Here is a 14,469-nt window from a genome sequence, read left to right on the forward strand (position 1 = left end):
CCCCACCTGCTGCTGCTGCTGCTCTGCTCGATCACTCGCTTCTCTCTTCATGTTCATTGGGGATGGGGGGCTAGGGTTCATGGGGGAGTTGGTCTGATTCAACCTATTGTTGTGCGCTGCTTTCGGCAAACAGAAACCCTATTCCTACGCACGAGTTTTCTTTTTACCTTTTGAATCTTACGTGCTGTGAGATAAGGAATAATTGACTACCTAGAGCAAATTGTGCTAACAAGCATCTCAAAAAAATTGTGCTAATAACCGTCGCCCAAGTGAAAAAAAGTACGTACCTTTTTTATTTAAGTAAAAATAACTCGTAATGGTGCTACTGCCGCTGCATCATAGCTTTTGACTTGGCTGGCATCGGCATTGAACAAGCGGATGAATCCAGTGCATTCATCACTTTCTCTTCCTAGACCAAAACACACTTAGAGGAATCAAGTTTTCTTCGACATTGCTCGATCAGCATCTCCAGATAGATGGAACAGCATGAACTTTCAATATGAACAAGGCACCAATAGAAATACGAGGCCCTGAAGAACATATAACAAGCATCAAATTTATCGGTAGAGTAGATAACATACTCACCGCTTCATATAGTAGGTGCACACAATGATGGTGGGAAACCAGCATATAGTCAACAAGGATAGATGGGTTTGCTAGGTGCAGCAAACAACTCCACCTGCAATATCTTCAAGTCCACTGAAAAGTATCCAGACTTCCGCTCATCGTGTGAAGATGTGGTGTACACCGCTTCTATGATCAGGTATACCCCAGTGACACCAACCAGAATCGCACGCTTTACCGGCAACCAGATGATCTTCTCAAAGTGCCATTGGTTATTTCTCATAATGGAATATGTGAGCCAATATCGGTCATCATCACTATCCTCATCAAAGCCTCGAGTGAGCATCCCGAGCGTTCCTTCCAGCGTCTCCACAATGAGAAAACTGCTATTCCCAAGTTGTTCAGGTGGCAGGTCGACAGCAGAGAACTCCATTGTGCACACGTCAAGCACAAGCAACTCGCTCTGGAAATGCAAATGCCAATAGAAATGCCCGTGGATGAAATAACGCTTGATAGCCCAAACTCGTAGTTTTGAAATGAAGCATCTCAATGTAGAATTAGCACTCCATTGATTGTAAGTGAGAACATGCCATAGTCCATGCAAAGAGGTGAAGAAGAGAAGCAGAAGATTCATTCTGCATTCCACGAGGCATAGCACCCTGAATGATAAAGGGTCCTTGTCATCCTCGTCGCGAGCAAGGAACGTTTCCAGACTGAGGAGATCCGGCCTAGTGATCAGCGCTTTCAAATTGCCGGGGACTGTGGGCAGCAGCCAGGACGTAGCAGCGTTGCACGGGGTCGCACGCGGCAAGGTCCCTGACCAAAAAATTGTGGTGCTCCCAGTCGCATATCTCGGCGGAGCCAACGAGGATGCGTCTGCCGCTTTTTTCCTCGACCGGGGTGCCGGCGAGGAGGGCGAGTCCGTCAAAGAAGTTAATTGGACATCAGGAACGGTCGGCAGAGGATGGCAGGAGGGAGGAGCGGCAGAAGTCAAAGCCGACGAGGGCGCGGGCGGTGACGGCGGAGGGGTGCGGCAGCTGGGCTGGGACGAAGAGCATGCCGATGAGAGGCGGATGGTGGAGTGCGCGGTATCGTCACAGGAAGGAGTAGTCGGAGATGATGCGGTGGAAGGAAGCGCGAGCGGTGGAGGCGCAGGCGAGGTCGGCGGCGGTGGGGATGCGGAGGAAGATTTCCTCGAGCAACACATCCAGGATATCGGCGATGGACAGCACCGGCAGTGGGGTTTGGTGGGAACTTGGAGCCGGCAGCGGTGGCATCATGGTAGCCGGGACAAAGATTTCCTCCATGAGCCCGTCTTGGGTTGGAAAGAATGGCGGCTCCAGCGGTGGTGCTGGATTGGAGGTTGGCTGCGGCGCCATTGGGGATTTGGTGGATCGGTGACGGTGTCAGAATTCCTTCCGCACCATCTACGTGACTACCCCACTTCAAAATTAATCTCCAAATATTTTTGAAGAGAGTGAGTTTTTCTATACCCAGGATAGATGCACCCACGCTACATCCCATATTCAGACCGTTTGTGTTTTGCAATGTTTCTCGAGATCTGTTCCATGAACAGCACATGCGTCAGAAGTTAAATCCCAGTATATACAATAATCTGCTGGACATTTCTCTCTCTCGTCACGTCATGTGTCTCACCCTCTCATGAAAGATTCTGCATGCACATGCAGACAAAGGGACTTTCTTCTTGACCATATTTATCTCTCTCTCAAGTCAAATGCAACAGTCAGCCATGCAATGAAATTTACATTCAGATGCGCAAGCTCTCTCTCACATGTTTCCTCTCTCTTTAAATTCTCCAAAACAATCTCTCTTTGAGTCTTCTACGCAGGCTCTCTCTCTCTCAAAGAAATTTCTTCTCACTTCTCCTAGCCGCCCCGCATTTTTCAAAACTGCTATACATACGATTCTTTTTAGTCGGACACTGGTACGACCAGAGAGCAGATGCTATGGCCCACAAACTGATAATCTGTGATTTGTCTCTAATCGTACTGAGTGTTGGACGAAAATTCATCGTACGTATAGCAAGGTTCCGCATTTTTCTATTAGCTGGCCCACTCTTTTTGCAAACACGTAGCCATGCAGCAAACACTGTTGCACCATTCTGACAGAAAGCGGATGTCCCAAAACTCCTCCTCTGTTAATCACTGGCAACAATACTCACATGGCCCATATCCCAAAAAAAGGACATATGCATGGACAGTGGAGATAAGGGGCACTAGTAGAAAACGGGCCTATTGTCCTGGTTTATAAGGGCATTTTGTCCCGGTTCCTGAACCGGGACTAAAGGGTCGTTACTAATGCCTTGACCCTTTAGTCCCGGTTCTAACCAGAACCGGGACAGATGGGCCTCCACGTGGCCTGTGCGCTGAGCCCAGGCAGGAGGGCCTTTAATTCCGGTTCGTGGCACCAACCGGGACCAATAGGCCTCCACGCGTCAGCATTTCTGTGGTTAGGGTTTTTGTTTTTTTTTGAAGGGGGGGAGGTTTGGGGGTTTTGGGGGGTTAATTTAGGTATTTCATATATTGTGTTAGATAGCTAATTAATAGAGAGAAGTGTCATCTCTTATGTCCGTGCTTGGTCGACGCTACGTATACTATACATACGTATAGAGAGGACTAGACACGCTAGCTAGCTAGTAAGCAAACGAAGGAAACAGAAGATCGTCATGAACATATATGCATACAGAGAGAAGTGATATCGACCACCTCTCCTTCTCCGAGAGATTGGTCGAACAACAAGTTCTCGTATATCTATCGTCCGACACTACCGGCTACATATATACAATAATTATCTCTTACAAATATAATCTCCTACATTATGGACGCATGGTCCACATAGTATTCTCCGTCTTCAGCGATCACGTGGTCAAGAAAGAATGCCGCCAATTCCTCTTGAATTGCTCGCATGCGATCTGGTGCTAGGAGTTCATTCCGCATCCGAAACATCTAATTTGAAGATGGGGGTCAATACACACATATATATATATATGTATAAATGAATGAAACTCAACACAAATGATGGTAATAAAATAAAATTGTGAATATTGTTATTTACGCACTTCATATTGTTCGTCAGTGTACCCGCCCCGCTCACAGGTCGTGTGACGGATAGACTCACAGATGTAGTATCCACAGAAATCATTCCCTTGTTCCTGCCACAACCACTTTACAAGAAATAGAGGTCAATCAAACTGATAAGCAAGAATGCTAAATGGTATTGATGAAACTAGCGCTTGAATCACTAGAGATGTGCGGAACATGCTACTATAGTACTTACTTTCGGGTGTCTAATTTGCAGCTCCTTCGGCAGTCCCGGAGCTTTTTTGGTGAATTTTCTCCAAACCCTGCCGGACAAAGAAAACAATTAGTTGATATCAGGAAATGAATAAAGTTGCTGATATGGTGGATAATGATCGATTTAACTTACTTCTTGAGGATTTCAGTCATGTCCGCATACTCCCGGGGATCTTTTTGTCTAGAGTCCAAGATAGTTACTACTCCCTTCTCAAGAATAATCTCTAGGAGAATATAGTGGAACCTGCGCACGCATGCATAACTCATCAATTACATTACTATAACCTGGACTAATATATAAGGGAAACCGAATATGCACAAGACAGTAACACTCACTTGAAGTTGTAAGGAAAGAGTATTATATCTTTGTGTTCATTTATTTTGAATGATCGTAGCAAGTTGGCCTTGGTTTCTTCGGGCCTTTTGTCAACCTCAGTTGCATCTATGAGATATGTGTTAACGAACCCAATATCACCGATTTGTCTTTTCTTCAATTCGGCAATCTTCAATCTGCATAATATAGTGAGGATAATTATAAATACATGCAATGAAAGAGCTGAGCTATATACAGAGACTTGATGACAGAAGTAGTAATACTTACAGACAGTAGCAGGTGACCGTTGTTTTATCGAGGGCCAATTGATTGAAAAACTGATAGAGCTCCTCAAATGGAATAGGCAACAGTTCAATTCCAAAGAGGTCATGCTCCGGTTTAACTCTCGCATACAAAGTACTCCTCCCCCCAGACTCTCTGCAGATTTTCAAGTACCAATCATGCAATCTTCGCATCATCATTGATAGAGATTTTTCATCTTTGACGAGAGGCTTCCCGTACTCGTATCTATGTATCTGCACATCCATGGGATCATAATGTACTTCGTCGGGCAGGTAATCGTCAAGATTGCTATAACCGGGCACCATCCTCGGATCGACACTAGGCACCTTGAGCGGGGGGCACGATTGCTTCGCTTGTTCGCCGAGCTGGGCAATTTGTTTCCCAGTTGCTCGTCGTTCTTTCAGCCTTTGATCACTGATTGTACTTCCCGACTGCTCTGCTTCGGCTCATGTCTTTGCAATTGCGCTCATAGTTGCCTTTCGGCGGAGACTTGGGTGGTTTTGCCAGGGCAGCCAGAGTGCGCTTCACTTTCACCGGATCTACCTTCTCCTCCGGAGGTGGATGTCTCTTTGCTTTCAACCCTTGAAACCAGTCATCCACCTCGGTTCGCGCGATCCTCGCGTTCTCCTCCGGGGTCCTCTCGTATGGTAACTTCTCTGGAGTCTTCAGAGAAGGACCGAATCTGTATGTCCTCCCGCCTCTGGCTGTACTGCTAGACGCCGGCCGAACAGACGGAGCGGCCGTCTTCTTTACTTGCTTACGAGGCGGAGGATAAGGACTACGACGCGCCGGAGCAGCTGCCGGAGCGGCGATGGGTCTCTTCCGCCCTTGCTGGCGAGGCGGAAAAGGAGGAGGCTGGCTGCTCGCGCGTGCCGGCGCAGGCGGAGAAGGAGGTGGAGTGCCGCCACGCGTCGGAGAAGGAGCTGGCCGAGGGCCCTGATCGTCACTCGCCGGAGGAGGAGGCGGTGGAGGAGGCGGAGTGCCCTGACTCGCCGGAGGAGGAGGAGGAGGCGGAGGCGTCCAGTTCGGAAGGTTGATGAGCTCCTTCCGCCATAGGCATGGAGTCTTCAGAGAAGAACCCAGCCGAGTCTCCCCTTCTCTGGTAGGGTGGTCAAGCTGGAGGTCCTCAAATCCCTCCTTTATTTCATCCACCATCACCTTAGCATATCCTTCTGGAATCGACCGGCAGTGAAAAGTTGCGGCGGGTTCATTAGGAAAAACAGAGCCAACAGCCGCCTTGACCTTCATATTAATCCATTGCGTCATAAGGTGGCAATTTTGAGCCTCCGTGATAGCATCCACGGGATAGCTGGCAGGAGACGTCAAGACAAGCTGCGGCTGAAGCAGCTCGGTGGAAGCCACGCTGCTTCTTAACTGAGATGGCGGGGTAGCTTCAGGGGAAGTTTTGGCAAGTCGTTTGCTGCGATTTGCTTCTCGTTCCTCTATCGCTTGTACCCTTGCGTGCAGCGCCTGGAGTTCGGTCTGCTGCACTTTTTTCCTCCTCTCGTGGCTTTTGTAACCGCCTGCGTCTGGAAACCCAGCCTTCCATGGAATGGAGCCTGGCGTGCCTCGTGTCCGTCCATGGTGCTCAGGATTTCCGAGGGCCTTTGTGAGCTCGACGTTCTCTCTGTTTGGAAGGAACGTCCCTTTCTGCGCTGTAGCGATATAGTACCGAAGCTTCTTCAAGGGTATGTCAAGCTGCTCGTCTGTCCAAATGCACTTCCCTGTTACAGGGTCCAAGGTTCCGCCAGCCCCGAAGAACCAAGTCCGGCAACGGTCTGGCCAGCTCATTGTCTCTGCTTCGATCTCTTTTTCAACCAGATCATTCTCAGCCTTGGCCCACTTAGGCCGGGCTACGATGTAGCCACCTGACCCCGTGCGATGGTGAAGCTTCTTCTTCGCAGCATTTTTCTTGTTTGTCGCCGACATCTTCTTACTCTTTTCCGATGTCTTGTAGGCCACAAATGCAGGCCAGTCATCTCTGATCTTCTCATATATGCCCTTGAATTCTGGTGTCTCTTTTTTCTCGACAAACCTATTCAGGTCATTCTTCCACCTCCTGAATAGGTCTGCCATCCTCTTAAGAGAAAAAGACTTGATTAATTGCTCTTTAACTGGCTTCTCCGGATCATACTCTGGCGGTAGGGTGAAATTTGTCTTCAGCTCAGTCCAAAGATCATTTTTCTGCATATCATTGACGTAAGACACCTCAGGGTCTTCTGTAGCCAGCTTGAACCATTGCTGGATGCTGATCGGGATCTTGTCCCTAACCAGAACCCCGCACTGAGCAACAAATGCCTTCTTTGTTCGGATGGGTTCAATAGGTTGGCCGTCGGGCGCGATTGCTATGATCTCAAACCTTTCATCCGAGCTCAACTTTTTATTCGGGCCTCGTCTCTTTACCTCAGTTGTGCTTGATCCGGAGGGCTAGAAAAAAGAGCAAAGAATTAATTAATATGTGTACATACCAAAACAATGAATGCATCAATTAGCTAGTCAGCACAGGCTTAACTAATATATATATACCTGGCCGGACTCGGTTTGGTCACCGGAGCCGTCATCACGGTCTCCTTCTTGCACCGGCATTGGGTCACCGGAACCGTCCTCACGTTCTTCTTCTTGCACCGGCATTAGGTCACCAGAGCCAGCTTCTTCACCCTCTCCTTCCAGACTATCGGTGTCGTTGAGATACAACGAGACGGCATCACTTCCTTGTGCGATTATGTCCCTCAACATCGCTTCGTTTGCTTCGTCTCGGGCGGTGTCCATAGTTTCTACAAATATTTACAACATGGCAATTATTATTCAAACATGACAAATGGATATATTAGTGGAAAACGTAGAACTAGCTAGCTAATCATAGTAAGGAATCATATATATTAATTAGTGGCCTCGACGCTGCTTCTCTAGGGTTTGGGGTGGCCTCGACAATGCTTCAAGGGTTTGGGGTGGCCTCAAGAACGCTTCAAGGAGGGGGTAATATCGACCCCCCCCCACGTGTTGAACCAATCGGGAGGGGGTATATCGACAACAACGACACTACATCTATGTCCCTCGACAACCCTCGTTCCCGATAAAAAAAAGAGGAAGAAGAAGAAGAAAAAGAGGAGAAGAAAGAATAGAGGAGCAGAACTCCTCTATTCTTTCTTCTCCTCTTTTTTTTTCTTCTTCCTCTTCTTTTTTTATCCTCTTCGTCCTCTCATGTTCGAGTGGATCGCCGAGGGGTCGGGAGGTTGCCTAGTGCCGAGCGATCCTTGACCCCTCGAACCCTTGACCCCTCGGCGATCCTCGACACCCTCGTTCCCGATAAAAATTAAGAAGAAGAAGAAGAAGAAGAAGAAGAAAAAAGAAGAAAAAAGAAGAAGAGAAGATCGAAGAAAAAAAAGAACAAAAAAAAGAGGAGAAGAAGAATTCTTCTCCTCTTCTTTTTCTTCTTTTTTCTTCTTCTTATTTATTTCTCCTCTTCTTTTCCTCTCCTCTTCTTCTTTCTTTCCTCTTCTTATTTTCTTCTTTCCTATCCTTCTTTTTCTAAAATTGTAACTTTTGCATATATAAAACTTTTCTAACATTGTAACTTCCTATATATGAACAAAAAACTTTCTATGAACAAAAAAACATTTTTAACATATATATTTAGCAAATTCTAGCCACATACATCACATACACATATACATTATAGCCACACACATCACATATGAACAAAAAAATAAACTAATAAAAATAAAAAAACATATTGCAACATATGAACAGAAACATATAGCCACATACATACACATACATTATATATATATGAAAAAAATAAACTAATAAAAAATTGTTGGCGCCGGCGGGGCAGAGGGGCATGGCGGTAGCGGTGGCGCCGGTGGGGTAGGGCAGGGACGGCTGGGCAGCGTGCGGCGCCAGCGCAGGGCAGGGGCGGCACACGACAGGGGCGGCGGCACGGCGGCCGCGCAGGAGAGGGGCGCAGAGGCGCGGGACGGGAGGGGGCTATGTGCTCACAGGGGGCGGCGGCGACGGCGAAGGCGATCAGCCTGACGGCGTCGGTGGCGGCAGCGACGGCGAAGGCGAGCAACCTTACAGCGTCGGGCGGCGACGGCGACGAGGAGGAGCAGGGGCGTCGGGCGGCGACGGCGACGAGGAGGAGCAGGGGGCGTCGGGGGAGAAGTGCGTGATTTGGTCGAAAACTGCTAAGTGTTTGCTTATATAGAAAAGGCTTTGGTCCCGGTTCATGGCACCAACCGGGACCAATGCTCCCCTTTCGTCCCGGTTGGTGGCACCAACCGGGACCAAAGGCCCCTTTTCAGCAGCCCAAAGGGCGGGAAGCGGTGGCCTTTGGTCCCGGTTGGTGGCACCAACCGGGACCAAAGGGTGGCATTAGTCTCGGGTCGTAGCACCAACCGGGACTAATGCCCCCCTTTAGCCCCGGTTGGTGCCAGCAACCGGGACCAAAGGCCTGTGCTGCCCCGAACCCAAATATTTAGTCTCACCTCGCTAGTTGAGAGGGAGGCGCACCTGTTTATAAGGTGCGGTGCGCCATCCCTCTCGAGCACTTCTCTAAAGCAGGCTTTCGGGCCTAACACTGCAATATGTGCCTGTGGGCCTACTGGGCCTCCCGCGGGCTTGAATCCTGGCCCATGGTAGGGTTTCTAGTCGTATTCAGGCCGTGGGGGCCCAGTAGGTGGCACTTTTTTTGTTTTTTTTTGTTTCTACTTAGAACTAAATACTTATTGTTGCTATATTTAATTTTTTTTCAGTTTTTTTATTTTGTTTTCTGCATTATTCATTTTTTTTTGTTTGTTGCTTTATTTTTTAATTCTTTTAGCTTTTAGTTTTAGAAAAATTATAAACTTTCTGTTAGTGCCATTAGTTTTCAAATTTGAAAACACTTTTTAGTTTTTTTGTTTTCTTTGTTGCTTTATTTATTTTATTTTTTTTCTTGCTTTATTTTTTAATTCTTTTTGCTTTTAGGTCAGCAAAATTATAAACTTTTTGTTAGTGCCATTAGTTTTAGAAAAAATATAAACTTTCTGTTAGTGCCATTAGTTTTCAAATTTGAATAGTTAAAATTTGAATTCTTTGAAATTTGTGTGAATCACAAGTTTGTGATTAACTTTACTAAAAAAATGAACATAGATGCACCTATAGAGAAAATTCGACCTAAATTCATAGTTTTCAAATGAACTCTGAAAAAGCTGGCATAGCATACTCGTCTGTTACAAATTTGGCATGGTATCATCATAATAGTTGTGGGAGAAAGTCTTCACTGTTTCTTCGCTTGTGTCATTTGCTTATTGCGCCGTAACCATGGATAATCTTCATCGTTTATCAAGATGCTTGGGTCAGCCTTGACATTGAAGGGAGGAATTTCATGAAACCTTTCATAATCTTCAGACATGTCTGTCTTGCCCTCCACTCCCAGGATGTCCCTTTTTCCTGAAAGAACTATGTGGCGCTTTGGCTCATCGTACGATGTATTCGTTTCCTTATCTTTTCTTTTTCTCGGTCTGGTAGACATGTCCTTCACATAGATAACCTGTGCCACATCATTCGCTAGGACGAACGGTTCGTCAGTGTACCCAAGATTTTTCAGATCGACTTTTGTCATTCCGTACTATGGGTCTACATGTACCCCGCCTCCTGACAGATTGACCCATTTGCACTTAAACAAAGGGACCTTAAAATCTTGTCCGTAGTCAAATTCCCATATGTCCACTATGTAGCCATAATATGTGTCCTTTCCCTTCTCGGTTGTTGCATCAAAGCGGACACCGCTGTTTTGGTCGGTGCTCTTTTGATCTTGGTCAATCGTGTAAAATGTATTCCCATTTATCTCGTATCCTTTGTAAATCAATACAGTCAAAGATGGTCCCCTGGACAACAAGTACAACTCATCACAAACAGTGTTGTCACCTCTGAGATGTGCTTCCAACCAACTGCTGAAAGTCCTAATGTGTTCACATGTAATCCAGTCGTCGCACTGCTCCGGGTGTTTGGAGCGCAGACTGTTCTTGTGTTCATCGACATACGGGGTCACCAAGGTAGAGTTCTGTAGAACTATGTAGTGTGCTTGAGACCAAGAATGCCTGTCCCTGCATATTATTGAGTCTGCTCCTAGCGTGCCTTTTCCAGTCAGTCTCCCCTCATACCGCGATTTAGGGAGACCTATCTTCTTAAGGCCAGGAATGAAGTCAACACAAAACCCGATGACATCCTCTGTTTGATGGCCCATGGAGATGCTTCCTTCTGGCCTAGCGCGGTTACGGACATATTTCTTTAGGACTCCCATGAACCTCTCAAAGGGGAACATATTGTGTAGAAATACGGGCCCCAGAATGACAATCTCGTCGACTAGATGAACTAGGACATGCGTCATGATATTGAAGAAGGATGGTGGGAACACCAGCTCGAAACTAACAAGACATTGCGCCACATCACTCCTTAGCCTTGGTACCATTTCTGGATCGATCACCTTCTGAGAGATTGCATTGAGAAATGCACATAGCTTCACAATGGCTAATCGGACGTTTTCCGGTAGAAGCCCCCTCAATGCAACCGGAAGCAGTTGCGTCATAATCACGTGGCAGTCATGAGACTTTAGGTTCTGAAACTTTTTCTCTGGGATATTTATTATTCCCTTTATATTCGACGAGAAGCCAGTCAGGACCTTCATACTGAGCAGGCATTCAAAGAAGATTTCTTTCTCTTCTTTCGTAAGAGCGTAGCTGGCAGGACCTTCATATTGCTTCGGAGGCATGCCGTCTTTTTCGTGCAAACGTTGCAGGTCCAACCGTGCCTCAGGTGTATCTTTTGTCTTTCCATACACGCCCAAGAAGCCTAGCAGGTTCATGCAAAGGTTCTTCGTCACGTGCATCACGTCGATTGAAGAGCGGACCCCTAGGTCTTTCCAGTAGGGTAGGTCCCAAAATATAGATTTCTCCTTCCACATGGGTGCGTGTCCCTCAGCGTCATTCGGAACAGCTAGTGCGCCGGGACCCTTTCCAAAGATTACGTGTAAATCATTGACCATAGCAAGTACGTGGTCACCGGTACGCATGGCGGGCTTCTTCCAGTGATCTGCCTCGCCTTTGAAATGCTTGCCTTTCTTTCGACATTGATGGTTGGTCGGAAGAAATCGACGATGGCCCAGGTACACATTCTTCCTGCATTTGTCCAGGTATACACTTTCAGTGTCATCTAAACAATGTGTGCATGTGTGGTATCCTTTGTTTGTCTGTCTTGAAAGGTTACTGAGAGCGGGCCAATCGTTGATGGTCACGAACAGCAACGCCTTTAGGTTAAATTCCTCTTGTCTGTGCTCATCCCACGTACGTACACTGTTTCCATTCCACAGCTGTAAAAGTTGTTCAACTAATGGCCTTAGGTACACATCAATGTCGTTGCCGGGTTGCTTAGGGCCTTGGATGAGAACTGGCATCATAATGAACTTCCGTTTCATGCACATCCAAGGAGGAAAGTTATACATACATAGAGTCACGGGCCAGGTGCTGTGATTGCTGCTCTGCTCCCCGAAAGGATTAATGCCATCCGCGCTTAAAGCAAACCATACGTTCCTTGGGTCCTTTGCAAACTCATCCCAGTACTTTCTCATGATTTTTCTCCACTGCGACCCGTCAGCGGGTGCTCTCAACTTCCCGTCTTTCTTACGTTCCTCATTGTGCCATCGCATTGACTTGGCATGCTTCCCGTTTCTGAACAGACGTTTCAACCGTGGTTTTATAGGAGCATACCACATAACCTTCGCAGGAACCCTCTTCCTGCGGGGCTCGCCGTGAACATCACCAGGGTCATCTCGTCTGATCTTATACCGCAATGCACCGCATACCGGGCATGCGTTCAGATCCTTGTATGCACCGCGGTATAGGATGCAGTCATTAGGGCATGCATGTATCTTCTCCACCTCCAATCCTAGAGGGCATACGACCTTCTTTGCTGCGTATGTACTGTCGGGTAATTCATTATCCTTTGGAAGCTTCTTCTTCAATATTTTCAGTAACTTCTCAAATCCTTTGTTAGGCACAGCATTCTCTGCATTCCACTGCAGCAATTCCAGTACGGTACCGAGCTTTGTATTGCCATCTTCGCAATTGGGGTACAACCCTTTTTTGTGATCCTCTAACATGTGATCGAACTTCAGCTTCTCCTTTTGACTTTCGCATTGCGTCCTTGCATCGACAATGACCCGGCGGGGATCATCATCATCGGGCACATCGCCTGGTTCCTCTTGATCTTCAGCAGCTTCACCCGTTGCAGCATCATTGGGCACATCGTCTGGTTCCTTTTGATCTTCACCAGCTCCCCCCGTTGCAGCATCACAGTATTCAGGGGGCACGTAGTTGTCATCGTACTCTTCTTCTTCGTCGTCTTCCATCATAACCCCTATTTCTCCGTGCCTCGTCCAAACATTATAGTGTAGCATGAAACCCTTGTAAAGCAGGTGGGTGTGAAGGATTTTCCGGTCAGAGTAAGACTTCGTATTCCCACAATCAGGGCATGGATAACACATAAAACCATTCTGCTTGTTTGCCTCAGCCGCATCGAGAAACTCATGCACGCCCTTAATGTACTCGGAGGTGTGTCTGTCACCGTACATCCATTGTCGGTTCATCTGCGTGCATTATATATAATTAAGTGTCCAAATTAATAGAAGTTCATCATCACATTAAAAGCAAAGTACATATATAGTTCTCATCTAACAACATATAGCTCTCCAGACCATCTAATTAATTAAACCATACATTGAAACTATGTAAAACATTTTAATGCGAAAACAAAGGCGATCATAATCGCAACCAAGGTAACAATTGATCCAACGGCATAATGATACCAAGCTTCGGTATGAATGGCATATTTTCTAATCTTTCTAATCTTCAAGCGCATTTCATCCATCTTGATCTTGTGATCATCGACGACATCCGCAACATGCAACTCCAATATCATCTTCTCCTCCTCAATTTTTTTTATTTTTTCATTCAAGAAATTGTTTTCTTCTTCAACTAAATTTAACCTCTCGACAATAGGGTCGGTTGGAATTTCCGCTTCACATACATCCTAGATAAATAAAATCTATGTCATGTTGGTCCGCATAATTTTCATAAAAAATAAATGAACCAATAGTTATAAAGATTAATATATATACCACATCCGAATCATAGACAGGACGAGGGCCGATGGGGGGGGATACCAAAACCATCGCACTATATAAGATGCAATAATAAAAGTAAGAAAATGATACATGTATTTATCTAAACATACAAGTAAGAATATTTTTCCTTTCAGAAAGAAGATAAGAACAAGAGGCTCACCACGGTGGTGTCGGTGATGAGATCGGCGAGGGTGATCGACGGCGGTGAATACGGGGGTGGGGCGTGACGGACCGCTAAATCTAGACAAATCTCGAGGAAAATGGAGCTTTGAGGTCGAGCTTCGAGAGGAGAAAGCTTAACTAGTGTGGCTCGGGCATTTCATCGAACACCTCATATGCATAGGAGGTGAGCTAGAGCACCACAAACCCCTCCCCTCGCCGGCCCAGAAAAACAGAGCACCGGATTGCTCTGCTCGCGGGCGAGGGTATATATAGGCACCTCATTGGTCCCGGTTCCTGGTGTGAACCGGGACTAAAGGCACCCCTTTGGTCCCGGCTCATGCCACCAACCGGGACCAATGGTGGTGGGCCAGGAGCCAGGCCCATTGGTCCCGGTTCGTCCCACCAATCGGGATCAAAAGGTCCTGACGAACCGGGACCAATGGCCCACGTGGCCCGGCTGGCCCCCTGGGCTCACGAACCGGGTCCAATGCCCCCATTTGTCCCGGTTCTAGACTGAACCAGGACTAATGGGTTGACCCGGCCTGGACCGTTGCCCCCTTTTCTACTAGTGGGGGTGTAGCGTGGGTGCATCCAATGCACGAGACTTGCCTGCTCCCCGCGTGTGCGCCCATCCGTGCTCTCGCATATGT

General features: G+C 47.0%; 1 protein-coding gene across 1 annotated transcript; it reads right to left on the reverse strand.

Moving 5' to 3' along the window:
- Nucleotides 1-634: 634 nt before the first annotated feature.
- LOC125518476 lies at nt 635-1,622 on the reverse strand. Its single transcript, XM_048683305.1, has 2 exons — nt 1,517-1,622; nt 635-1,380 (listed from the first exon to the last, which is right to left on the reverse strand). The coding sequence occupies exons 1-2, from the start codon at nt 1,620-1,622 to the stop codon at nt 635-637; spliced, it is 852 nt and encodes a 283-aa protein (XP_048539262.1).
- Nucleotides 1,623-14,469: the final 12,847 nt, after the last annotated feature.

The sequence above is a fragment of the Triticum urartu genome, chromosome 7 (assembly GCF_003073215.2).
Source record: "Triticum urartu cultivar G1812 chromosome 7, Tu2.1, whole genome shotgun sequence".
NCBI classification, from domain to species: domain Eukaryota; kingdom Viridiplantae; phylum Streptophyta; class Magnoliopsida; order Poales; family Poaceae; genus Triticum; species Triticum urartu.

Bases quoted from the DNA above. Each gene is read 5' to 3' on its own strand.
- LOC125518476 (XM_048683305.1), bottom strand. From the start codon at position 1,622: ATGCTCTTCGTCCCAGCCCAGCTGCCGCACCCCTCCGCCGTCACCGCC. The intron at 1,381-1,516 runs GTTCCTGATGTC...TTTTTTGGTCAG, and splicing joins CCTGCCATCCTCTGCCGACC to GGACCTTGCCGCGTGCGACC.